Source organism: Cyanistes caeruleus, chromosome 18 (assembly GCF_971803275.1).
Source record: "Cyanistes caeruleus chromosome 18, bCyaCae1.hap1.1, whole genome shotgun sequence".
NCBI classification, from domain to species: Eukaryota; Metazoa; Chordata; class Aves; order Passeriformes; family Paridae; genus Cyanistes; species Cyanistes caeruleus.
Window position 1 is genome coordinate 6,538,763 of NC_141718.1, and position 27,132 is coordinate 6,565,894.

Below are 27,132 nucleotides of genomic sequence, written 5' to 3' on the forward strand. Positions count from 1 at the left end.
ATGTCTTTGTTTGAAAAATGCTAGGCAGTAAAACCCTCTCGTTATCTCTGCTGTAAGGAACGGTAATTAACATTCACACTGGAAAAAAAAAACAACAAAAACAAACCAAAACAAAAAGAACTGTCTTGTTTCTGTTGAAGCTTAATTGCTGTGTTGATTTTATCTTTTAGGTTTGTGTGTCTCAGTGAAGGCCCCACTCGTGCTCTCCTCTTTCTCTTCCTTCTTCCTCTCTCTTTCTATTACAAATCCCAATATCGGTCTCATGGAAGCCAACAAAACATACACCATTGGCTATGATCAGATCAGGATTCAGCCTTGAATCCTGCATCTTCCCATGGAACAGGATGGGTTAACTATCCCTGCAGGTAGTTGGTGTTATCCATGCCCTCCTTTGCATTTAGGTGCTGATAAACTGTTCTGTTGTGGTGGGTTTAATAAAAGCCATGGTACCTTAGACCTGGCAGCCCAGACTGAAACAGTCCTTGTGCTCCTCCAAAGTCACTCCCTGTATCACAGCTCATGCCTGGATCTCACAGGGGTATCTGAGGAAAATATTGTCAGCCTGAAAATACATCCTGGGAATCATCTAAATTCCCTTTAAATATGGAAGAGTATTATTCCCTGTCCTTTAAGGGAGTAATCTTTATCCAGTGAAAGTTTTGGCACTTCCAGGTGTCACTTTTCTCAGGAAAGGAGAACTGATGCTTCCTAGGGCCTTCTCTGATCCATACTCATTAATAAATAGGACCAGAGAGAAGGCACATGAGGTCTGTATTCCTCAGGCTTTCTACAGTAGCCAAAATGAACTTTTTGCTGACCTTCCTCATAGCCTGTGACAGTGACTTTGAGACCCCCAGCTTCCCCCTGATGAGCTGAGTGCTGTCCAGATCCAGTCATGTTGACCTCCAGTACCCATTTTATACACTGTGGGCAAACATGTGGTTGCAAAATGTTAATGGAAAGATAATAGTATTGCCTGACCTGCCTTTTTTTTTTGGTGCAGAAAACAGTATATTGTGATAAATGACAAATTATTGTGCATAGTAAACTAATACAATGACTTTAACAGACTCACTGACAGTTCTTACAGGAGTGTGGGAACAGGTTAACCACTCTTCAGCTCTCTGGCAAACCCTAATTATTAGCTGCTTTATCAATGAATATCTGAGAAATCCTTTTTTTTTTTTTTTTACCAAAAAATCCTGTACCTAGTCCTTATTGCTGCTGAAAGGGAAGCAAGTATGCTGATTTACCTACATGCCAGTCACTCCATCAATGCAATGTAATAAAACAAACGTGGTTTGGAAAATTTGCAGTTCATTTGCATTGAGGGTGAAAAAAAAAAAAAATCTTTATTCAAAGATAATTATTGCTTAAGAACTTGCTACAAAAATACCAATGGATTTTTCTTTTTAAATATTGTTTAATATTCATAATATGTTACACAGAAGAAAAGTACATATCCCTACTGATCTGTCACAGGTAGGACTGGTGAACAATAGATACTGTTCTACATGGGAAGTGCAAAAAGCTTTAGCTAGGATAAGGGTCATTATCATCATTAGTATTATCATTTTACTCCTCCTTAAACTCTGAAATAAATTGAACTAAGACTTTTCAACAGTTAAGAACCTGATGGAGTTTAATTAACCCGTTAAAGAAAATTCCACTACAGAGTTGAAAACTGATGAGGGGAAATTTAAATTAATGTCTTTTAGTTGATCAAAGCACAATCCATGGAACAAAAGCTTCTGAACATAATTTTTTTAGCCTCCCCTAGATGTTGAAGAGCATTAAGCCTGTAAAAATTATCATTAATGTATGTCAACTCCCCCAGTTTCATTTTCTGGTGACTTTGAGCAGATGTAGTTCACATTTATAACCAGCATGATCTTCACCATCTGAACATTCATGATTTTATGAAATAAGACCCTTGAGACATAATGTTTTATTCCCTCAGGGTGAGATGTACCCATGAAGTGACTCAGATGGAAAGCTTGTCTCTGTTACACTGACTAAACTTTCTCTCTGTGGTGGCACCAAGACTGTCAAATCAGTGGGCGGCGTGGTGTGATTGGCAGTGCCGTTTTGAAGGTCGTTTTGCTCAATGTATTCAAAGTGAGACAGATGTGGCTTTTTTTTTTCAGTTCTTACTCTGATTAATTGCCTCATTCAATTTCAACTCTATTGCAGTTAAACATTAATTCAGTAGGACTTAATAATGTATTCATTTATGATCTTGCTTGTGCATTAATGACAATGATTTGCTGTTTTTTTAATTATAGGGATCCATGCAATGCGTATTTTACATCCACTTACAGGAAAATGCTATACACTCTTGTTCTTTTATGTCAGATAAATTAAACACTCAAAGAAGTGCTGAAGTACTTTATGAAATATTTCATTCTAAATATTTGCTACAAAATATGTGTTGCTACAGACTCTAGCTTTAAAAACACTTGGCAAAGATTTGTATATACCTAGGGATTACATCTTTTCATACATTATGTGAGTGATAGTCCTAGACCTCTACAAGAGCCCACTACAGACAAATGTGCATCCTGCATAATAAGAAAGTGCCTTTGTTTCATTTTAACAGTAATTAGGAGGTTTGCTTTGTTTTGTCTTTCTTCTGCCTCAATTCTTTTCAGTAACTCAGGCACTGGAGGATGAGTGGTTTAATGTGGTTTCTGCATCATGACAATCTATCTTCCAACCATGGGGCATAACTAGGGGACCCCACTTACCCTGGTCCCCAAATATTATTTTTAACATCAACTTACAGAGATTTTGCTAAGCTTGAAGTGCAACTGTGATGCATCTGCAGTAGTTTTAATTCTGCATGGTTTGTGTTTTACTGGGACTTTTCTCGGTCACTTTTCTTACTCCATAAAACCAGTTTTTGTTCTCTGAGCCCCCACATGTATTTCTGCATCATAATGGAGATCAAAAGTAAACATTCACACACTGAGTGTTTCCTTGTTTTGTGCCTACTGTTTCAGTACATTTCATCTTTATTTTATTTCAAACCGTGGCGTGCAGCGCCTGCTCCTGCAGATGTGGTTACCCAATCTCGCTCAGTACTTTTATAGGATTAGAGCCACACATCTTCCCTGCATTGCACTGCCTCCTGGCACCTCAGTCTCAACTCAGACATGGCTGGAGCTGGAAGTACTAGTTTGCCTGGTAATCCTCAGAGGTTACCAGATTGGGCATTAAGAGCCTTCCCGTGGTCACATTTATACTACTCGTGGTTCCTGCTAGCATAATTACTCAGCGTAGCTTGAAAGGTCTGATCACCTACCGCTAAAATGACACTTTAATGGGGATTACGGTTTTCCAGCTCGAGTGTTCAGTGGCTTTAATTAAGCAGGAAAAGGCCAGATCAGTAGCAGAGTCAACATCTCTCTGTTGGATGGCATTCTGGTTTGATCCCAGGCTCTGCATTGGTCCCACGAGAGTGATGGATTGGGATGGCCTTTTGGCTGTAAATGATTTTACATATTCTGCCACATACTATTCCTCCGATACAGATTTCATTCTCTACCACCTTACTGAAGTCCAGTTTCAAAATTTCTCATGAGAGCTGGGCAAGAATTTTTTATTTTCTTTTTCTTTTTTTCCACTCTCCATTCTGAGGGTACATCTTTTTTTTCTTTTTTTTCCTTCTGCATGTCAGGCCAAATATTTTTTTCTTTCTCATTACTACAAACAGCTCTTGGGAAGATAGTTGTTTATGTTCCACTAAGGCCATTAGATTTTGAAGTTTTGGTTCAGCAAATGTTTACTGATTCCTGAGTTATTTCTGTATCTCACAAACCAAAGGGAGTATTGCTGGTGATGGTAGAGGGAGGCAAAACAGTGTTTTTCAAATAATTATGAGCTCTATCTTTCTGTCTTAAATATTTTCATCTGTCTATCTTTAATTTCTTCACTGGGGCATTGAATTCTCCTTCTCTCTCTCTTCTATAAAACTTTTGTTTATCTACTTGAAATTTAAAGCATTTCCTTGTGTCTCATGGGTTATTCAATCTTTGGGCAGAGAGTTTAAACTTCTGCAGTTTCTTATTTACTGATCTGTATTACATTGGGGCATCAACCAGGCTAAGACAGAAATTCTAATTAGCACTTTACATCTTCAAAGCATTGTACAAACGTGAACTAATCATATATTAATCATGTTGAATTTTATGTTGGCTTATGTATTCTCTCTCATGTGCTGTATGTTACAACCATCATACCATGAACCATAACATTGGAGAGATGAATCCAAGCGCATCAGTGTTGTGTTCTTTAGAAGAAAGGCAGTTGTCTCAAAATAGCTCCTGCTGCTTTTCTTCCTTGTCTTTAACATTTGGCACTATCAGTAGTCATTTGAAAAATTACCATCCTTATTTCTATGGATTGTCCAATTATGGTTGCTCTAATCTGTTCGCTCTGATTTCTGCTTCTTCTGATTGTTGCTTCACTGACCTGTTTTCTGTCATTATGAGGGTCCTGGAGTTGCTAGGTAACACATAGCATTGTTTTAATTTTTAAAATATAACATGTAGTATTTGTGCCCAAATTGATTCTTCTTCCCTAAGCCCATTTAATTACTTTAGAATCTGCCTCTTGCTCCTTTCTATTTGTTTCTAAATAAAATAGCAAGAGGTTGTTAGGGTACCAGTACTGGTTGCTTTGGTGAGAGCATTGGCACTGTGCTGGGCTGTGTGTTACAAATGCACCCCTGTTGCCTGTGCAGTGGTTCTGATTCACATCTTGTCAGGCCTGACTTAACTACAGGATCTACCAAAAATAAAAACACAGTAGATTCGTTTTTAATAGATTGATTTTTAATAGTCACTCCTTGAGTAAAATAAGTGAATTTAATCGTGAGGAAGATCAGCAAGAGAACATCCAATCAAAGTGTCCTGGTGTCATGCTGCGGGTAAATGTTTAGAACCTGGTCCTGCAGCATGTGAGTCCTGCCATTTCCCACCATCCCACCAACCATTTGCTCGTTGCAAAACCTGTGTCCACATGATTTCCAAACACCAGAGCAGGTCCTTGTGGAGCTTGTTGAGCACCACAGGCTGGTAAGGAGCAGAGGAACATCTGAGGTGCCAGGGTGTGGGGTAGGGGCTTTAGGATCCTGAAGGTTTTCAGGTGACTGAGCATTACAGAAACTTGTAATTCGTGCTGCCTGTGCTCAGAGGATTGTTTCTGATCTGAACCTCTATTAACTCTAACATGATGCAATTTGCTTAGACATTACCGTGCTAATTACATGTTAACTTTTCATACTTACCATGTACTATACCTCCCAGAGGAAAATACTGTATTCAGAACAAAAAAGATTTAGACTTCATGTGCTTAAAAGAATGCATAAGACACTGTCAGGAACAGAGTATTGAAGTGATCTATCTTCCTAATAACTAAAATAAGCAGCATTGTGTTGTTGATGTAGAAATTTTTCAGTGAACCTTGGTTAGTTATTTGAAATATGGTAGGATGATGGTTCCCACTCATATATTTCATTTGTTTGTCATCCTTTTCAGAATGGAAATTTCTGAGAACAGATTGTGCTGAAAACTTTTATGAAATAATGCATACAAAAATTTGTGTGTGGACTTAAGTTACAAATACACTTCAGAGCAAAATATAACTTTTGTTGATACTTAATGGGTTAGTATTGCATTTCTGGATATTACATTAAATCAGATCAATAGAAAAAATGAGGAAATACATCACACCATGCATTTATCATGTGTGTCATTGTCTTTAGAGGTCATCAGATAAGCAAATAAGAAAGTGATTTCTCATTTCTTATTTTCAATGAGCAATTACTAGTAATGTTGAAACATATTATGCATCATTACTTGTTCGGTGTCCTTTATTAAAAAAGAAAAGTAGAGGTTTAATGAAAGGTCTTTAGATAACCTGAAAGTTGTAGAAATATAGGGAACTCACTTAAAGCAAATTTTTAATGAAAAAGAATTTAATGTTATCGCTCCTTTTCTCTTAGCACTGGGTTCTCACAGCAGGACTCTGGGGTGAAAGATGCAGCAGTGTTGTCCTCCAAGAGTCAGGAAGATCCAGGTTCAGAACCTTGGCAGATTGTGGTTCAAGTTAGGAAGTGAATCAAGTCCTTGCTTGCACTCTTGTCTTCTGACCACTTGATTGCTTTCCAAACCTCCAGTGATGAGCAGCAGAGAGGAAGGTGAAGTGGATGTTACCAGTAACATTTGCAGTAACATGGGTAGGAACTGTTTTATTAACTTCTGACTCCACACAGGAGAACCTTCCCACCATCCCTGGTGGAGGAGCAGCCAGGGGAGAGAAGCAAAGCTCGAGCAAAGGTGGCTGATGTGCAGAGCCATGTCTCACTCTGCTTCACTAATGGTAGCCATGGCAACCCCAGGACATTAACTTATGCAGTGATTGCAAGCCGTGAGCATCAAAGCAAGTAATTAGGGAGACAAATGGGAAGTCTTGATGGATTCTTCCATCAAGATCAAAGCTTTATATTAAAGTTTTTCGTTCATTTGGGAACAAGCACTGAGATTATTTGTATGTTCTATTAGGCTATCAACGAAAATGGCCACCAAAGCTAGATTGTTCCATAATTTTTCAGGGAAGGGCCACTCAACTGAGCCCAAAACCATTTAATAGCCATGATCCAGTCAGGTCCAATCAGGAGTTGGACTTGTTGAATGAGACCACTGGAATATTCAGCTCACCTCTAGATATTTTCATGAGAAAATCATGCTAAGCTGAGGTTTTCCTCATCATTTCCAGGAACATTAACTGTAACTAAAAAATTTTAAGAATGCAATTTTTAATCCATGACATGTGCTTCTAAAGATTCATATGATTAGGGGATTCACTCTCAATATCTTCAGATCAAGAACAGAGGAGAGTTACTGTCTGAAATGTAATGACTTGTGCTATATGAATGCTCTGAAGTGATACTCTGTGTTCCCTTCTGCCTTTATACTTTAACACATCTTCTTTAATGAAACACACTGGGCAGCACAAACCCTGTGGGCAGCATGAGGTCCTCAAACAACAGGGGAGAACATCAACTGAATGAAGCAACAACAACTAATTGTAATGTAGATCTTTGCACAAACTTTTACATGGGCAAGGTCTCTCAGTACTGGGCATTTAGAGTGAATTTTCAAACACTGTATTTCCTGTTTTCCCCCAACTGCACATGTTTCAATAACCATAGGGTCTATTTCTCTTTTTCCAAGATTTGCTTTTCTGAAAGGTAACTTATCTAAATTAGGCAGGAGTTTTTCAAATGAATGAAACTTCCACAGCACTCCATTGAGTACTGAGCTTCATGTGGGATGCAGCAATAGTCCCTAGAGCATCAATAACTTCATTTTGCTGGGAGTTTAAGGCAGGCATTAATATTTGGGTTGGACTTTCATTTTTAATTGATGAAGGAAAAGACTATCTGCCTTTCTTTGCTTCTTGATAACGCAAGCTTCTCTTTAGTAACTTCAAACACCCCAATTCTTCAGTTAAAGGCGAATTAAGTTTTCCTGTATTTAAAATTAGCTCTCTGAGGGTGGCATCAGCTCTGTTTCTTTTATGTTTTAAGTCCCAGTTCTTTAATCTGTTTCTAATACATTCTGTTCAGCAATTTTGCATTTCTGTTTTAGTGGAAGCAATGCTGATTAATTCCTTCTTATGACATCTGTGGCTGCATCCTAGATTAAACCTACTCTAATACAGAGCCTATCATTAAGTGTTAAATATTCTTGCAAGGCTACTTAAATTAGATTCAACATCAGTGGATCATTTAGTAGAGAGTCGTTAATTCTCCATCTTATGGCAAGGCCACATTCTGGTGATGCTTTTAATCAGAAGATTATTGAGGTATGATTTGAAAGGGATATGCTGCCCATATTTTGCCTTTGGGCAAATTATGAAAGGTCAAGTTGCCAAGGAAACAAAACTAAGATAACATTACTAATTCCTGACTCCAAGAGTTGTCTTTCTTGATCATATCATTTGCACAATGTACATGCTTAGAAAAGATACCAGCTGACAATATCTCTGCCATTTAGTTCAACAGAAAATGGCTTTATAATTCTTGCTCCTCTAGATAGTGTTCACAGTGATGACAAGGCTCACCAGGGTACTTAGCCTCCGTGGAATCCACACATGGGTTGGTTTGTTCACAGATAAGGTAAATTATTCCTGATTTATGGAAGGGAAAGGAAGGAAGGGAAGGGTTACAATTTACATATTCAAAGATAGCTGCAAAGTTAAGACGTTACCAGTTTTGACAGGCTAATTTACAGCTCTTTAGAGAATCCTGATGTTCATAAAGTGAAGAGCACTTGATAACACAACTTCATTAAGGCCCCTCAAGTTAAACACTCAGAGTCGCTTCTTCTGGTCACTGGTCAGGCCGCTGGAAGAGCCAGGAAGATTTCTCCAATATTTGCTGCTATCCTGAGTGTCATGCTTCTCTTTTTCTGTCATTTTCTCTTCTCCTTTCCTATTCCAGGTGGGAAGCAACAGTGTAGGATTGGCTCCAGTGCAAGAGAGCCTGCATGGAGTAACAGCATGTTATGATGTTCCTGCCCCTTTCTCCTTTCCATCCACATGTATCTGTGTGTATAATGTGTGTGTGTTTGTGTTCAATTTCTTGTCCTTCCTTTGGAGAACTCATGAGAAAGGAATCATTTAGTTCCCTTAAGTATCAACATCTGAGATTGTGGTAGATTCTGTCCTTAAATTTTCGTTGGGAACTGTGCTGTGTCGTAGGGCACTGCATAATGAATACGACCTGCCAATCAAGACACTCTGTTTTATATCACTTATTACTAAATTGAAAATGGTGTTTTACTACAGCAATAAAGGGCTGGTACAGCATGAGGTACATTTTTATACAACTCTATGAACTTTGTCATTGAAAACATTATAGCCTTGAATTTGAGAGCACAGTGGAAGGCAGTATAATTTGATTACCTATATTAATCAAGTAGAGTACAACATATAAAACCAGTAATGCATAAGTCTGACTGGAGCCAGATAACCCTCTTGTGCATCTTAGAAAGATTTATTTTCAGTAATATAATTCATTTGACATGAAAGTATCATAATTGCAGTTGCTAGGAAGGATTTCTTTCTTTCCTTTTTTAGGGAAAAAAACTATCATGCTTTCAAGAGCAGTTTGTTCTTCTAAAGCTCTGCTTACTGAAAATTGAAAACAAAGATTTGTTTTCGTAATTGTGGCAATTATTCATTAGCCAGCTGAGCTAACACAGTGGTTTGTTTTGAATACTGCTTCTGCTTCATGAACAAGTATTAGGTGTGAATTTAAAAGAATATTTTCTGCTGTACATTGATCATATTGATTATTAGGACTGTCATTCTCAGCCTGTGCTTCTAAAAGCAGCCCAGAAGCTCTTGAGCCTTCAGTTACCTGTGCAAGTACTTTGTATAAACTCTGAGAAGAACTTCCCCTCACTCACTCCATGAAAAGGCTTTAAAGCATATTTAAAGACACTGATTACTCTGCAGTCTATGAAAACCCCTGTTGTTATTCGATATGCAGTAGGGACACGTACTAATAATAGCATTATTGTGAGTTGCTATTTATGCATTTTATTGCTAAGTGTGGCTGCAGTCCACACGTGAGCTGGTTAGTGTATCACAGCTGAGACAGCAAAATTCACAAGTGAAAAAAGAACAACCGACTGTGCCACAGCTCCTCTTGGAGCAGGAAAACTTGTCTGCTCTATAGTGACAATGCACACAAACTGAGAGGGGTTAAATTATCCTGGTCAAGGTATTTCCCAGCTCTTCAAACAGATTTCCCATTCGCCTGTGTTCGTCATAACTTACTGGAAAATAAAAGGTTTGTATCATTCAGTGTGTTCTGACTCTGTGACAAATACATAATAGGTTGTTCCAGCTAATTATTATTTCCTCATTGTGCTAATAAAAGGTGATAGAGCCCATTCCCAACAGTGTTTGTAGCCCCATCTCATTATTGGTACACAGAGCAGTAAGTTGTTTTTTTCCATTTTTCCTCTTCAGTCTTCTGTTCTTTTTCTCTTCTTTCCTGTTGAGATGTTTTCTCTTTCTTTTAATCTCTAATTGCTCGAGTCTGGATTTGACATATAGGGGGTCGTCTGTGCCAAGGAAACACTTTGACATGCAGGAACTTTTATTCATAAATGACATCTATCCACATAGCTGAGCATGTCCTCATCAGCTCTGGAAGAAAAATACAAATTTAAAAAGTGACAGCAGAAAGCATGAATTTATTCAAGCCTGTTCAGGAAGTTTCAGGGTGGCTTAGCTAAGGATACTCACATTCCCATCTTTCAGCAGTTTTGGCCAACCCTTGTCTTGGTCTTTGAGGTCAGTGCTGGTCAAGCTACCTTGGCAGTCTGAAAGCAGAGCAGTGAGAGAGGAGGCTCCATTTGTAAATCATTACATTTCCATCAATCATGGACATCTTGGGGGCTGACAGGAACAAATTGGTATCTAGGGGCATTGAAAGAGAGGAGCAGACGTAGTAAGGCAGGGGAAAGCCTTTACAATTTTACCTGAAGTAGGATATATATGTTTTCAAAGTTGCTTAGTGTTTAAAGGTTTGTCATTTAGTGGTCCAAAGAAGTGTTCTCCAGGTAATGGCATAGGTTTTGAAGCTTTTATATTTAGCTTTTATGGGGCATAATTCTCTAAGAGTGAATAACCAACTGTGTTATTTTCATATCAAATTAGCTTGAAGTCTCTGCTATATTCCTTAGATTACATTGAAGACACCCAAATGTATGTCCTAGGGAATGCTTGTCCTTCACTTCCAAGACATACCTACTTTAATATTTTTAAGATCTAAATAGAATGAAAGGGAAAAAGCAGACTTAATTTGCATTGTATTAATGCTAATGACAACTGCTGGATATTGGGGGTGGTGGGGGTGTGCAGAGGTGGTTTTCAGTTTTCATATTTAAGATCTTTTTTATTTCTGTCTTGATTAATTTTTTTGTTCCGGGGTAGTTCGCCTGTGGTGAGTGGGGGCAGCCATCCCTTAAGGTTTATTTTAAAAGCAGTGGTTGAAATCTGTAAGCACATGCTCAGGGTTTCCTTGGAGGAATAGGCCTTCTGTAGATGTCTCAATTCTTGTGCTAAATATTTTACCAGATTTGAATTTTAATGTTCAATAATGCAAACATTAATGGTAGCTATAGTAAGCTTAATATTTTTTACCCACAACAACATAAACCTTGCTATGAGTTAAATAGCAGTGGAATTAAATAACATTAATTATTACATTAATTATATATAAGTGTAGTTAATCTTGTCCCTGCCAGCAACAGGGACTTGTAGAGACTAAAGGCATTTGACAAAACAAAGCAGCTGATTCACATAACCTTCATATATTCATTAAGTGAAGAATGAGCTGCAGTTCTTTTCACTGAATTAATGTATTTTGATAACGCAGTAGGTGCTTTAGATTGTTTTCCACGTCCAGAATCCCAAATTAAACAGTGCTCTAAAATATTCTCTTTATCCCAGTAGTGGAGTGTTTCCAGGTGTGTAGCTGGTCAGCCCAGCTTCAGCCACCTGAATTCAGCCTGGCTTCAGCCACTCCTGCCAGGGCCAGCCTAGGTGGTTACAGCAGAGATTTGCCTTCATACCTGAGTCATGTCAGCTCTGATTCTAAAATTAGTCCCCATGGCTGAATGTTCATTTTTGGGCCTTCAGCTTGAATTTGAATGTGAAAAGCTGTAATATACCTGGGGGGAAACTTTAGGGCTCTCAGATGGATGTCTTCATGCATAACCTGGTGTGTTCTTTTGTTGCTGCTTCACTTGGATTTAAAGGGAAAATAAGGAGGAAATGAAGTTGGCAGCACAAGAAAAACTGTGTGTGTGTAAATATGTACATAAACAAATTAAATGTATAAATGAAATAAAATAAACATTTCCTAAGCTCATAAGTGAATGAGCTTAGGAAACCACAGCAAGTTTGATAACCAGAAATCCATCACCCTGATTCCCGAGGGTGGCTGTCATTAAGCAGGATAGGGAGGTATTTGGAAATGCCTTTCCTCCTGAATTCTGTGCTGAAATCTTCTCTAACAGCTTCCTGCAGCTCATAATGGTTCTGCACGGAGGGAAGACAGCCATGCATGTTCTCTACTAAATAAATATGTAAATGGAGCTCCCAAACACAGTCACACACCATGGAGTCACTAGGCTGAGAATAACTAGATATTTTCCATTAGAGGGAGGGTACTTTAACAAATTCTGTTGTTTTGTACTGGCCCAATAGTTTTTGGTGGCTCCACAGTGATATGGACATGGTAATGGACTAGATTTGCAATCCAAATAGAAGAAAACTGATGTTTATAGTAAATGGGGAATTACTAGACAGATCATTATGGTTAAAGTGGCTTTTGACTATATCCATATTAAGTCCTGAACTCCTTAATTTTACAGAAAGCTTATAACCCCCTCTCCAAATAGCAGCAGCCTCTCATTGTTATAAATAATGGCTTTAAGCCATTTTTCTTCTGTTGGGCATATCATCTAGGCATCCTTGCATTAAACAAAATTAGAGTTGCTCTGTGCAGTGAGTCACTGCAAATCCCATCTTGGTTTCTGCTCCCCTCAGGAGAGCGTGAGGAGGGACCAAAGCAGCTGGGGCAGGGGTCCAGGTAACTGAGCCAGGAGGTTTGTGGTAAAGGGAAGCAAGGCAAGATGTCATTTGCAAGCACATGGTGTTAGTCATAGCTTGAAATAAGAGAATGGGTAAGTAATGGGTGTTTCTCTGGTTCCTTAGTGAAAACCCAAATACAGCTCCTGTAATGTCTCCAAGACTGTCTGTCTAATGAAAGAAAAATGAGTGACAGGTGACACAATGCCCAAGCGAGGGAAGAGTGAAAAGAGCTTGTGAGCACTTCAGAAGAGAAGCAGACTGCATCCCTTTTCTTGACAGTTTCCTCTATTTTGTAAATTGGTGAAATTCAGCGTCCACCATTCAACTTTGCGTGCGCTGTTCTTTCAATTACTCAAGTGTTGCTGTGGGTGCACCAGTGGAGATGTGTGGGAAACAAGGAGACATTGGAGAAAGGTGAAAAAGCTTCAGTTCATTATTTGTGTGATCCCTGCCAATGCTGGGCTAAGTGTGGTCCATAATTCACATTACCCTTCAGTGTAATCATAGACAGTACAAGTGAAAATTACCTCCTGCATTGTCTGATCACTCTCTTTCTTGGCAAATATGGGCTGAAATTAAGCATAAAATTGTATGTTGGGCTTCCCAAGCTTTCCCAAGGGTGCTGAGATTCTGCAACCATAGATATAATGAGTCAGTCACAGTCAGTAAATTGACTTCCAGACAGCTACATCAGCCTACCATTAAATACTTAGAATGAGTCCAAATAGTGAAAGTGAGAGAGACTATATATTGAAAGATGTGTGTTATGTGGAGATAGATAGATAGATAGATAGATAGATAGATAGATAGATAGATAGATAGATAGATAGATAGATAGATAGATAATGGATGGATGATGGATGGATGGATGGATGGATGGATGGATGGATGGATAGATAGATAGATAGATAGATAGATAGATAGATAGATAGATAGATGGATTTTTTCTGACCATTGAGTAGAATAGATTGATTCTGGAAAGAGCATCATTAAATCATCCAAAAACTACGGCAAAGCATTCTACTGTATATTAAGACCTGAAGTAGGAGGTATGATATGGTAAACCAGCCAGAAAGCCTCTCCTGAGTGTGCCATCAAACCCTGGTGTGTAGATGGCATTGGATACTGACCTCTCTATTTTTAATGAATGTGTCTTTATTAAGAATTTAGGTAGCAACATACTTGTGTGTAGGCTCCAGTAAAACTGCATTATGGAAAGATCTTTTTTACCTCTCCTCTAGGGGGAAGGGCAGGGTGGGAAATGAAGAGAAATCTGGTGGTTCTTACAGCTTTTTCAAGATGGTTTGGTCACTCTCCTTTGAACTAGGTCATTTTTAGACTTGGCTGGAAAGTAGGCAGCTATAGATCTTATTTTGCAGATATCAAAGAATAATTTGTGATTATCCCTTTTTCTCCAAAGTGCTTTCCTGTGTATAGGTATAATAATAAAGAAACCATTTTCAGCATAAAAGATGTGCTTGTCAAGCCACAGCAATGATTTTCCAGTTCCTGGCTTTTTTAGTTGTGTAGCCTTCTAATATTTCTGCTTGAATTCTTTCACGACAGAAGCAAATGAAAATTACACCGTGGTTTTTAGGTCTCTGTTCCCTGATTTTTGCTTGTCATGTCATGAACTTCTTCGAAGCAGTGAAATGGCAGCCCATCTCCCTGAGAGCTCCAGACAGATTTCTAAAGTTGTCTTGTTAACAGCTTGTCAGAAACCTACATTTCAGTCTCGCTGAGTTTATATCATGCAAAAAAAAAAAAAAAAAAAAAGTTGCTGGAAATTATGATTTTTACAGGTTCTGACATTTTTCTAAAGAACTGAAATGCTCAAGGCTGCTGTCTCCCTTAACAGGCTGTGCTGTTTTGGGTAATATTCTGCGTTGCATCAACTGAACATCAGAGCAACATTCAGTTTCTTCCCTTTAACATGTTCTTTGAATTATTTAAGGTGTTTTGATGTTGGCTAGAATTCATAACAAAGTCCTCCAGCTTTTATCCTAAAATATCAAAAAGGTTGAGATTTTTTCCTTCCCCCCCTCCCTTTTCTCCCTCTTCCCTAACCCTTCCTCCCTCCCTCCTCCCGCTTTTAATAGATCCTTGCATGGATCATCAGGGGACTTTCTTTTATGTTGTACAGCATGAAATGACTTAGTCAGGGTCTTCCTGATTAATTTATGAGTGCTATGGAAAAGGGAAGGGGGGAAAAACAGTCCTTGAGGGATTGACCCTAAGCTGCAGCAGATCAACTCAATTTTATGGAATGAAAAGAGACTTAAACAGTATTTTTAGCGTCGGTTTCTCAAGCCACAGAGGTAGAGAAGCTCCCTGCATCCGGCAGGCTGGAGCAGGGCGAGAGGTGCCCATCTCTCCGGGTGGCTGATGGAGTGGAGCTCGAGTCTTTGGAGGCACCGAGCATGTTCAGAGTTAAAGCTGTGGCAGATTGGTGGATTAATGTGCTCTGCCTCCAAGGGACAAACGCTCTTTTTTCTTTTTTCTTTTTTCTTTTTTTCTTTTTCCCCTTTTCCCTTCCCCTTGCTCTTTCCTTCCCCACTCTGGGCTTGCAGATGACAGCTGTTGGTCACTTAACAAAATGTCCTCTTGATTGCTGCTTCACAACAGGGGCCCCCTCAGACCAAACAGCACATAGCCCGTACAATGCATCACTGCCCCTCAAAATTAGTTATAGTGCTCTGGGCTATTCTCGGCTGCCATAGCTAATACTCTCTTGCTGTTCTTCTCTCTCCCCCTCGCCCTCCCCCTCTGCAGACAAAGGCTCAGCCTATACATCTGTAGTGCTCATAACCTCCCCCTTCCCCCAGCCAAATGCTGAGGAGAGAAAGGGAAAAAAAAAAAAAAATTGCTGCCCTGAGGCTCAATCTGTTTCTTACAGCTCTACCCCGGCACTTGGAAGCCTGAGCTGGTCTAGCCATGGGGAGGCCCTGACTCATTTCATCAAGCTGTCAGGGAGGCAGTGGAGCTAAGAGGACTCTGCTGCCTGGGGCAAGTTCAAGTCAACATTCGATTTCCGTCCTCCCCCCGGCCCCCGCCTTTTGCTTGGACACTTTCTGCGCTCTGGATCTAAACTTCTCCCTGAGCTGCAGCAGCTCACAGCTTCTTGCCAGGAGGAAGGACTTGTGGGACCTTATAAAGGACACAGTGGCAAAATTGCTGCAATAAATCAGTGGCCCTCTGACACTTGGCGGTAGCTTAATGTTTTGGCACTTTCTTTCCTGTGTATGCCTCAAGTCCCATTAGCAAGCTTTTCTGTCAGTCTGGCTCATGATAAAACTCTCTCTTCCTATCATCTTAAGCAAGCCCCTGCAGACATGAATCTGATGCCAGACTTAATAGGAAACAACACCCTCCCCTGCACACACAAGCGCGCATCCATACACGCTGCCACTGCTCCTGGGAAGTTAGCTCAGAGGGCATGGAGAAGGGAGGGCTCTTAAAAATAGGCTTGAATTTACTCCTTCCTTTAAAAGAAACATTAACAACCCGGGATTTAAGCTTAGTACTTGCTATTAAGAGAAAATTCAGTAACTAAATATGGTTGGAAATAATAAGATAGCATTAACATGGCTGTGGAGTGGGTGTGCAGGCTGCATAGGTGTCTATACTGTTCATATATTCTGTGCAACTTTCTGCATACGTATTCTACCCTGACAGCTTTCATTGTAATGTTATAGGCACTATATTTAATATTTTTGCCTCCTGTTTTCTCAGCCTTGCACTTCCCCAGACAGTTCTAGTTGCAGGTAGACTGGTTAGATTACATGTCCCTCCAGGCTGGGATCTGTTTCTTCACATGGCTAGCTTAGATGTCTATCACCCTCTGCTTAATCATAATATAAATAATATCTATAGGTATGTGTGTTTACGTGGAGAGGAAAAAGCAAGCCTTTCTCTCAGCTGTCTGGGCAGGAACCTGTAATTCCTGTGCTGTACAGTGTCTGGCACCACAGGGCCCACAACCTTGGGACTGTGTAGGCACAATCTAAATCAAACCACTGCGTTTGGGTGAAGTAGGAGATAACCATGTTTGTGTGGATAAGCTGAGATGACTTCTCAAAAGCTTGGAGGAAGTGGCTCCATTTGAAATAACCATATTTCTCTGCACCCATCATGACATCACATCCAGGTATTGCCAATCTTGTTGCAGTCTTAGGAGACTTGGTTGGTTTTGTTTTCATTTCTTGGTGTGAGATAGTTTACGTGACTATGTGATGCCAGTTAATCAATGTAGTGTTTTTATCATGAAGCAAGGCTGGATGATGTAGTAGTTAAAACATTGGGGGTAAGAAAAGAGTCAAAGGATATACTTCTGACCAGAAAACAACAAGAATCATCGTACAGTTTTAATACAGGTTGTAAGGAGCTCAATGCCAGTCTAATGGTAAGAGAAGGTCCTTTGCCAAATATGCTGTTGCCTGTTTTACAGTGGCCATAAGTTCATCTTTGTCCCCTCTTGAGGCAGTTTGTAGAAGCAGGTGATGGAGTGTATCACAGCTCCGTGACTGATGGGAAAGCCATGACGGAGAGGGGTCTTGAAAAGTGAGATTTCACCCCAGGCATCAAAAAAATGAGAAGCCACAAGGCCCAGTCTACACACATGGATGCTCTGTCTGTGATTCCTGAGTTTTGTGTTGTTCCTGCTGAACCTCACCTCATGGGAGGCTTCATTCTGACTGGAATCTGTCACTGCAAGAAATTTTTTTTCCAAAAAAGCTTTCCAAAAAGCTGCACAATTAGGGGTCGACTTTGCAAACATTCTTGGTGGAATTGAGAGGCAATTGGCACAACCCAGTGAATAATCCCTTTAGGAGCCTTTATGAACCCTGTACAATGGCTGTTTACAGTCCTGCTTATAGACCAGGAGTGTTAACAGGCCTTTAGAAAAATCCAGGTAATTGAAGCTTTTGTCTTTCAATGAGCCCCCGTTGCTTTCAACAGTTGCCATTCTCCACATTTTCTTTAACTTTTTTTTTGTTTTGACAAGGGCTTTTGTCCCTCAACAACAGCAGCGTGGGAGGTGAGGCTGGCCGGGTGGTGGCCTCGGTCTTCTCCGGGCGCAGCACGGCCTCCTCCTCCTCCTCCTCCTCACACGGGATAACTTGGCTTTTAAGACACAGAAAATCCTCTGTGGCCAAAACAAAGTTTCTCCTGTGACTCCATCATTCATTTCCACATCCCAGCCATGCAGGTCCCTGCCTCAGTGTCTGTGCTGAGCCAGGGCTCTGCGGGGGCGGAGGTGAGGAGGAGGATGAGGAGAGCAGGCCTGCGGAGGCTGAAGGCTGTTCCCACAAAAACTGAACCAGCCCCTCGAAACTGGAGGTTTTCGACACACACACACCCCCAGCCAAGGGAAGGGACAGGGGTCAGCAGTGGTTCTGCTTTTTGCAGCTCTGTCTGGGCCCGTTTGGTTTTGCTGTCGTTGGTTTTTCTGTGCTGTTGCTCGTTCAGCAGCCTCTGGGTTCCTGTTTCTTGATGCAAGTGTGGGAGCCTGTTCCTTTTGCATAAAACAGAGAAAACCTGTGGGAATTCTGAAGCTTGGGGCCTTTTCCACCAAAGCTGGTTGTATTTTTTCCAGGAGTCGGTGGGAGGATAGCATAGGTTGGTAGCCACAAGTTTCAAGTTTTTATTTTCTCGTATGTTAAGCAGAAGCCCAAATTTTATAGATATCAATGTGTTGACTCCTCCCCACCATCTCTCATCCTGTAGGCTGGTTTGGAACATTCTCACATGGATTAAGATAAGTGTTTTGGTGGTTTAAAGCCAGGTACCAGGAACCAATGCAAGGGGGACAGGTTGTGTGTGAGTGATCCTACATATCTGCAGAAGGTGCAGAGGACTTGCTTCACAAGGCAAATAAGAAATTAGGCAACTCTCTGCCGCAAATGCTGTTTTTAAACCACTCATCTTGCAATCACAGCTTCACGGAAGGCTCTGTGTCCACACAGAGCCACATTCAAATGTGGATTTGCGTCCACAGCCCTGCTGTCTTCTGCAATTTCAAGACTGATGCAATCATGATTGAAGTAAGGAAGATGCAAGCTAAAACGAAACAAAATTCTTTGCTGTCTTTTCCATTTTAAAAGCAATTAATTATGAAGTCTTTACAGATCCTGAATGGGGAAAAATGTATCCTCAGAGAGCAGATGTTTGCTTCATTTGTCTGTTTATAAAATCTAGCATGTGGATTTGATGGTTCACTGGCTTTTTGCAACTTTCACTTATCTACATGAGACAAAGTTGCATATTGGTACAAAGCAAAATTAGGCATCTAAATAAAGTAATTCTGCACCTTTAGTACCATAAACCATCTGTAAGAGGGTTTTATCCTCGCTATAGATATACAAATTTTGGAGGTCAAATCTGTTTTCAACAGAAAAACCCTCTCCTCTTTTCTTTTTAACATCATAATGCACTAAGAAATAGGAAGATGAGTTTTGTTACAAAAACAGAGAAGACTAAAATACTACCTTGTATTTGAATAATAATGGTAACTAAAGTTCAAAAAAATTGTTTATATCTCAAATATTTTTAAGCTAAATTTGGTAATGTTTACAGTACTGAGGTTCTATTAAACCTGGATTCAATAGGAAAAAGCATCTGAGATTTAGTGATAATTTTGAATGCTTTCTAGTCAGTGGATTTCAAAGTTTAATTTATTTGGTTATTTTTTTTTACTGCAGTGTATAATTTTTAAGGCCCTGTTAGAATTAAAATTTGTGTTCATATTACCCAAGCATACCACTTGAAGAAACCCATGGCTGAGTGTGCTAGCTTATTTTTATGCCGTTCTTGCAATAGGTGTAATTCTACTGTAAAATGCTTTAGTCTGAACGATGAATCACATCATCAAAATATTCTGCCTCAAAAATACAAGTGCTCACTTTGAGTGAGCACCAAGATTAAAATAGTAAACTCAGATAATTTTGCAAAGACAGGCTTTAAAGGGTAAAATAACAAGGTCTTTGTGACGCACTCCATTATGCCGATAATTTGGGGGAATGCACAGTCCCTGTAGCATTAGGGCTTGATTCGAGCTCCCCCTGGGTGGAGGTGAAAGGCTTCCCTCCACTCAGCCAGTGTTTCTCAGGAGCATGTAAATAATAAGAAGTGGACTGCTGTGACTGCATCTTCACCCACCCCCCACCTCAGTTTTGATGAATGCGTTGCTCTGTCAGCGTGAATTATCGCTGTCTTGAGCAAGCACAAATGCAGCAGGTACTGGGGCAGCCTTTGCCCAGCAAACCTGTTTCAGCATGTCTCACTGTGATGGACAATTAGTCCCATTCCAAGCCCAGAGCAAGCACTTCTAATTGTTTGTGGTTGCGTGACACGGGTTTGGGGAGGTCAGCAAATGGCTGCTCATGAGGATTTATCAGGACTGATTTTACTTCTGGTTTGTGAAAAAAACAGAAACTGTGTTTTGTATCATAATTTTCATAAAGGTCAGTGACAGAATAAAAGTCACAAAAAAGACACAAATGGCTTTTGGCAAGGTATTTGCTAAAGACATCTGATGTTCTTGCCTGCTACAAAGCAATTGGCTGGGACTTTGTGTGGTTTGCTGGTATTAACACTGGTTTTTCCTACAGGACTTTCCCACCCACAGCTCCTGGCCCCCACAAGGCAGTGTCCTGTTACTTCTTCCATTTCTCTTCAGGTTCTTTCTTTTCCAGAATGGTTGCACATACAATTAGATCTGTGCACATCCTACTAAACAGTTGGATTTCTCTGTGGAAAGCTTGCTGTGGATCATGTGGGGCAGTGTAAAATGGTTTCCTTTTGAAAGAAAAAGAGTTCTGCTTAGACAAGACTATAGAAAAAAAGATTCCATAAACCAAACATTTCACTGTAGTAAAATGGGAATTAGTTGTGAGTTGGGCAGCTGAGCACTCTTCACTGCAGAAGCACTGTGGGAGATTCCTTCAATATATTTGGTCTATTTGTGTGCTTGGTGTGTTTCAGAGACTTCAAAAATATAAGGTTCCTTGAATATTTAGAGTCAATCATTCCATGTGCCAAATAGAAAAAGAGATTAAAGATTCTCTCATAAATCAGCAGAAAACGAAGAATGTAACAGCTGAAATTTCTGCTGTGTGACTTGAGGATAAAAGAATGTGACAGGAAAGATTCCCCTTCCCCACTCCAGGAGGAAATCTGGACAAAATGACCAAACAGATCTATTTCTTTTTTTACATTCATGACACCGAAGCATGTGCATTCTCATGGGCCATTTCCACATTTGAAGCTTGCCACTGCTGGCTTGCAGAATCCCCTCTTGTTGACCCAGTGAACTCTCTAGGGTGCTGCCAGTTACAGAGACCTGCTGGGCCATCCCCATCAGCACTTGGCTGAAGGAGAAAATTCCCTTTGGGCATCAAGGCTACAGAACACACTGACCACCTCTGTCAGCAGAACAGACACCAAGAGACTTACTGCTGTTCCCAACTGTAAATCTTTCTAAGCTCCAGCCAGCAAGATGTGCATGTCCTGAAATGTTCAGTGCTCAGTATCTTTCCATCATTTCTGCTGTGAAAATAGAGCATTTCATTTTCAGAGCTTGAAAGAGATTGCACTCCAAAACTCTTTAAGTAAACACTTCCTCCTGGGATCGTGATCTCGTTCAAACTAAAAAATGTACCAGAATTTATGATGTATTTTAATTACTATTCTTGGTACCACTCATTAAATTAGAAATTGATTGCCAGTTTCACAGTTTCCTTGTTAGATGACAAAGTGCTTATCAAGGTGAAGCAATGCAAAACTGTTACTATATATTCCACAATTTGGGATGACAAAAAGGCATGTTTTTTGTTGTGGTCCTCATGTTACGGTGGTTGTTATAATGCATCATTGATTGTCTTTTTTATTTAAAGTTTGCCTTCCCCCATCCAAGTAAGAGTACACCATAAATTTGTATAAGAGAGGATCTGGCTTTGTCAGTTTATGCTAGCAATGTAAAAGGCATTACTGCAAACATCAGAAGTGTGTTTTATTGAACTGTGAACATCATAAACAGCTATCCAAAAGATTTAAGAGGATGATGCAAAAGATCCCTATACATAAAGGTGTTTCTCAAAATCCTTTTCTCTCTCTCTAATCCACAGTGTGACAGCGAGAGCGATATTGACGATAAGGTAAGACTGAATTTTCTTATTTCATGTGCTTGGAAATTCCCTGATAGTCAAAATAAGAATGAATTTGAAAATAACGTTTTCCTCCAGTCTTGTCAAATTTTAAAATATCTACAATTGAATGAAAAAGCACCAGATCAGCTACTCTGTGATCTTCACTAGCTTCTATTTACAGGAAAGCAAGTCCCATTAACATAATAGTCTTTATTGATTATTATGTGAGCATTTGGTAGACCCGAGTTAGCGCTGTTTCAGAGGAAGTTTCCTCTGATAACTTGTCAGGAGCCAGTATTTTATATATAGTAATCTTTGAAAATGTCGATTTTGTAATCAATTTAGAAGACGAGACCTGCCCTCCCAAGGCAGTGTGGTAACTGTCAAGGAGTGTTTTGTCATGTTGCATGCATATTTATCACAGAGCAATGATTTTTCTGACCTTCTTTTGAATACAGAGGTTGGCCATGAAAGGTTGTAGTTTTGTGTTTGTGTATGGGGATTTCTTGTTCACCTCTGCAAGGAAAACAGACAAGTCCCACTGTGTAGCACCAGTGGTACTGTGCTTTTAAACATCAAATATATAAAAGTCTTGAGTATTCCTTGCCAGCTTCTGGCAGATGAAACCTGGCAGTCTCAGGTCAGATCTTCATCAAACCTCAATTATATTTTGGCTGTCCAGTCTCCTGCATTCATTCATGAGAAGCTGTGGTGCAGAGTTTTCTTCTGGATCAGCATTACACAAGTAAAAGCTGACTTCAGACAGCCCTGTGTCCTCAGCAGCACACCTGGCTGCATCAGGGGTTACCATGAGTTCAAGAGACTGCTCTGAAAGCTTCTCCTGGTTAAGCCTTTTGCTTTTTGTTAGAGCTTTAGAAACATTAGGGTTTCTTCAACTTATTCTTTTAAAAATCCCCTCAGATACTAAATATCCTTGGAGTATGGCAAAAGCTGTGTGAGATGAAGGCTTGATTGAAGAGCAACATTTCAATCGTGTGTGTTGAATGAAAGAAACTGTACATAATTTATTTTATATTATTTTAAATTTATATGTGTATATATGTATAAAGTCACTCCCTCAAACCACCCCTATCCCCAAGTTCTGTTTCTTACAAGGTTACACAGCAGCAGAGCTGACAGCAGGGGTGGTGAAGGGTGAAATATTATTCCCTAAAAGCTTAGATACCATGGGGTTAAAACATTTCTCAGACTGCCCAATCAAAGGAAGTAAAAGCAATCACTTAGAAAACTGTTTAAAGATCTGCCAGTCAAACCTCAGATGAAGTTGTAAGTGACATGTAGTTTTATTATACAGCTATGCTATTAATGATTATCTAAATTACACTGGTAGACCCAGCTAGCGGCATTACATCTGAGACTGACGTTTGTTAGATTAGGTTTGACTTCACCTTGTAGAGAAGAAATTGAAATCTGAACAACATTGATTAGCTTTCAGAATGTGGGATCTGAGGTTACCTTCAGAGGAAGCTGCATTGTGTTTGGCTGGTAACTTGCTGTCCTTTACAGCAGATGAAAGGCTATTATAGCGTTCCTTACCATTAATATGACATTTCTTTACATTTCTGTAACTGTAATTTGACCTTCTAGGCTCACCTACTTCCCAGCTACTTCTCCTTAAGGTGACTTTGCCTTAATAATAACATTTCTTTTCTTCATAAGGAAAGCAGCACAAGATCATCATCTTTCTATCTCTTGCCTGATCTGCAGAGACGTGAAACATGACACGGTCCTATTAAATAGGTCTCTGAAATTGAGTGGGGTTGCTTTTATTGTCAGCAAAGGTGTGGGCATGTAAACTCACCAGGGCTGAAGTGAAGATGCTTCAAACCTTTCATAGGGCTAATGTAAGGGCAACATTGCCTTCCAATTGGGGAACAGAGCCTGACTTGCTCTGTTGATACCTGACATACTGCACTCCCCTGGAAACTCATTCAGTGTTTGTCTAAAACTCAACCTGACTGATGCAACAAAGAGCAAGAAAAATTTTGGTGTGACTGTCCTGTGGGACTACATTCATTTTCCTCCTTCATGTGATGGGAAAATGCATCTCCTGCTAATGCTCCCAGGCTATTGCAGCCAGCTGGAGTATTCAACATTGTGCCCAGCCCAGCACCAGCCTTCCCAAATTACGTGATGTGTCTGCTTCTTTCCCCACTGCTACAGAGCAATGCTGCTCTGCTGCCTGGTCAGCAAGAACCAGCTTTTTCAAGGTACACCTACACACACTGGCACTAAGGAAGGGCAGGGCAGGAATTACTAATGTATTTTTGATTTGCATAACATTTTTTGTTAGTCATAAACAGCGGGTCAGTGTTGCCTGCATTAAACTCATGAGGAAAGCAGACAAAAAAAAGTTCATGTACGAGTACAAACTGAGTCAGCAACTGAGCTAGAAGCAAAACTGAAATTTTCCACCTCCTACTTCTCTCTGTACCATGCTAGTAATTATCCACTATTTATTTAGTTCAAAGGTGTATGGGCTATTGAGCTCTTAATGTTTTCAAACATAGACGTTGAAGTAAAATTAAGGTTTTACCCTCACTACGTTGTAAAATATAAACACATTCCCGATGGTTTGGTTTTTTCCTTGTGCAGGGCTCCAGGGGAGAAAAGCAATTGAGCATAGTCAGTCACATGTACAGTGTATCAGAAAGAGGAGCCATTACTTTAGTGCGAGGTACAGTTTCACAGCAGATTGTGAGTGTTTCCAAACATTGCACTGCTGTTTTTAATAATCAGAGAAGAGGAGTTCAAGGCTGGGGACTTGTCAATTCCATCTACTTTCTGAGAACTGTCTCTGGCCAAGTATAGCCTTTCACTTCTGCATCACTGCTGAAATCTCAGAGGAAGTAAGTGGGATGATACTTTCTCACACCTATCATTCTGTCACCATGCGCTTCTCACAGAACTGTTCGAGATACCCAAACTAATAAAGTGAGCTGTCCAGCCATTTAACCAAGCGAGAGGCTTAGCAAGCCATGCATTCCCAGGGATGGAAATGCAAATCCTGCTGCCTTTACTGTGTGTTCGGTGAAGGACATTGGTTTGGGCTCTGCAGCTGTAGGAGGCTCGCAGTGTTTTTTGCTCAAACTGTGGAAATGATACTGTGCTTTTTGAGAGGGAGGAAGGAGAGAAAGGGAGTCAGTCTGATACTTGTATTACACTGTCTCTTCTCTGTGCAGTAGCTGAGATGTGAAGCTCACGGTCCATAAACATTGTTACTGAAAATATATACTTCCTTTAATAGCAACAACAGCATTAACAGATAGCAATTACCCTTCATTTTCAGGAACTATAAAGTCTCCATTAATTCAAGATTTATGTAGTTATAGCATTTAGCACAGGAATAACACCACAGAGAATTGGTTTATACACATGTAATGAGAGAGCTTATGGCATACTTTAGTGAACATTAACATAATAGAGTAATATAAACCATCAACAGTTCCACTTATTGTCTCTTACCTGCTTTAGCATCACTGTGAAAAGTGGCTAGCAGCTTGGTAATGTGCTCTGTTAAATGGTGTTCTGCAGAAAGCCAAAAGTCAACTTGTGTAAAACAAGGGAATGAGTAATCTCTGCTCGTTACTCCAAAATGTTGCTCTCATTTTTTTAATAACAGTGTTCAAGATTGCATTTAAAAAGGCGCCTGTTTCTTTCTTGAAAAGTAATTCAGTGCTCATGTTCTTTCAGTCTTGGACTTCTGTCTGCTCTGTGTGAAATTGTGGGTTGTCAGCTTAATTACATGGCCCCGCCATGTAAGTGAGCTCTCCAAATCAGGGGTTAGATATCAAGTGTTCTTCATTTAGTGTGGTGCTAAGTAAGATGTGCAAAAAATGGAACTGTATTTCTAAGTTCAGTCAGTGTTTACTGTGTATTTGTTCTGTAGTTTATGTTTTAGCTATAGCAAGCAACCTCTGAGGCAGGTGAAGTTAAATCCAAGGTGAAGACAAAAAGTTTTGAAGTCATTTTTTTGTCATGACTTTCTGCAGCAGCGCAGTGAGCTCCTTAGGCTGTGCTTGTGGCAGTGTGAATCAGCCTTGCCAGGCTGTAGTTTGCTAATCCCAGCGTCCCAGTAGGTGCCTGGAAGTCGGCAGCAACACGAGAGCAGGTGCAGTTTAGCCCGTGATGGATGGGAGGGGAGCAGCAGGGTGGTTCTGTGATCCCTCCACCTGGGGATGGGTTCCCATCCTGCTGCAAAAACACAGGACAGCTCATGGCTTAAGGGTGAGATGAGGGAGAAGGGACACAGGTGAGTGGGGGGACACTGTCAGCAGCAGCACTGTTTCAGTATGCCAGCAGCCTCGTTGCTGTCCAGCTTTGACTTCGTAGGTAGTGATCTAAAGGGGGTATTTGTATGTATTAAGGTTTTGGAGGCATTTGAGAGGGAAAGTCAGGTTGTTTTATGGTTGTGAATGGGAAGTTATTCTCTGTAGCAAAAGGCACAGTAGTAAGTAGTGAGGAAATGCTTATCTGAAAGTTTAGCAAGGGGGTGATTGAATCAGACCAATCATGTTTGAATTGAATGGATTGAATCAGACCAAACATACAGTGGGAGATGAAAGTTTACAACCATGCTGAATGTCAGTGTTGGGAAGAAGAGGTAAGCTGTGAAAGAGTCAAAACACAAAGAATGATAGTTTGCCATTCAGGAAGTGAGAAGCTGTGTAGGAAGCAAAGCCACAGACTGGGAAAATGATCTTGCAGCAACTTTTCCTTGGCACAAGGACACAGTTACATCTGTTGTCACCAAAGGAAAGACAAAATGGTAAATGAAGGGTGAGGTAGCTTGACCAAGAATGTGGTTATGTGGATAAACAGAAGATGCTCATTATGTTACAGAGAACAAGGATATATGGGACTTAAAACATAGGCTGAATATTTTGATGTCAGGAGTATTGTGAGTCAAAGAGAGTGCTGAGAACTGTGGGCTTGAGTGAGAGATAGAGGTGATAAGAGTAGAAGCAATGAGAAGAATAAACTCTGTGGAAGATCTGGGGGATGAAATTATCACTGTTTCAGCTGTGTTGACCTTGAAAGGGTATCCATAAGCCCACAGGAAAAATCATAGATAGCTCAGGCAGCAGGAGAAAGGGATGCAATAACGAGGAGAGGTCTAGGAGTTGCTCTGGCAGAAATGGTCACTCTGTGTGTGTGTGTGCTTGTGTGTGAGATTACCCAGCAGTAAGAAAAGCCCCCTCTAGCACTGTTGCTGGAGGCTTATTTTCCTCTACTCATTACATTTTATCTGGCAATGGAAACAAGAGGTTCCACCTGATTTGTT

At 40.2% G+C, this 27,132-nt stretch overlaps 1 protein-coding gene across 43 annotated transcripts in view; it reads left to right on the plus strand.

The window, feature by feature from the left end:
- Positions 1 to 27,132, plus strand: part of FBRSL1 (fibrosin like 1) — a 502,421-nt gene that overhangs the window by 309,904 nt on the left and 165,385 nt on the right. For all 43 annotated transcript variants that reach the window (XM_086856113.1, XM_086856114.1, XM_086856131.1 and 40 more), the window contains one exon: positions 21,807 to 21,836. In XM_086856113.1, coding sequence (XP_086712239.1) covers positions 21,807 to 21,836 — 30 coding nt within the window. The remainder of the gene's footprint in view (positions 1 to 21,806; positions 21,837 to 27,132) is intronic.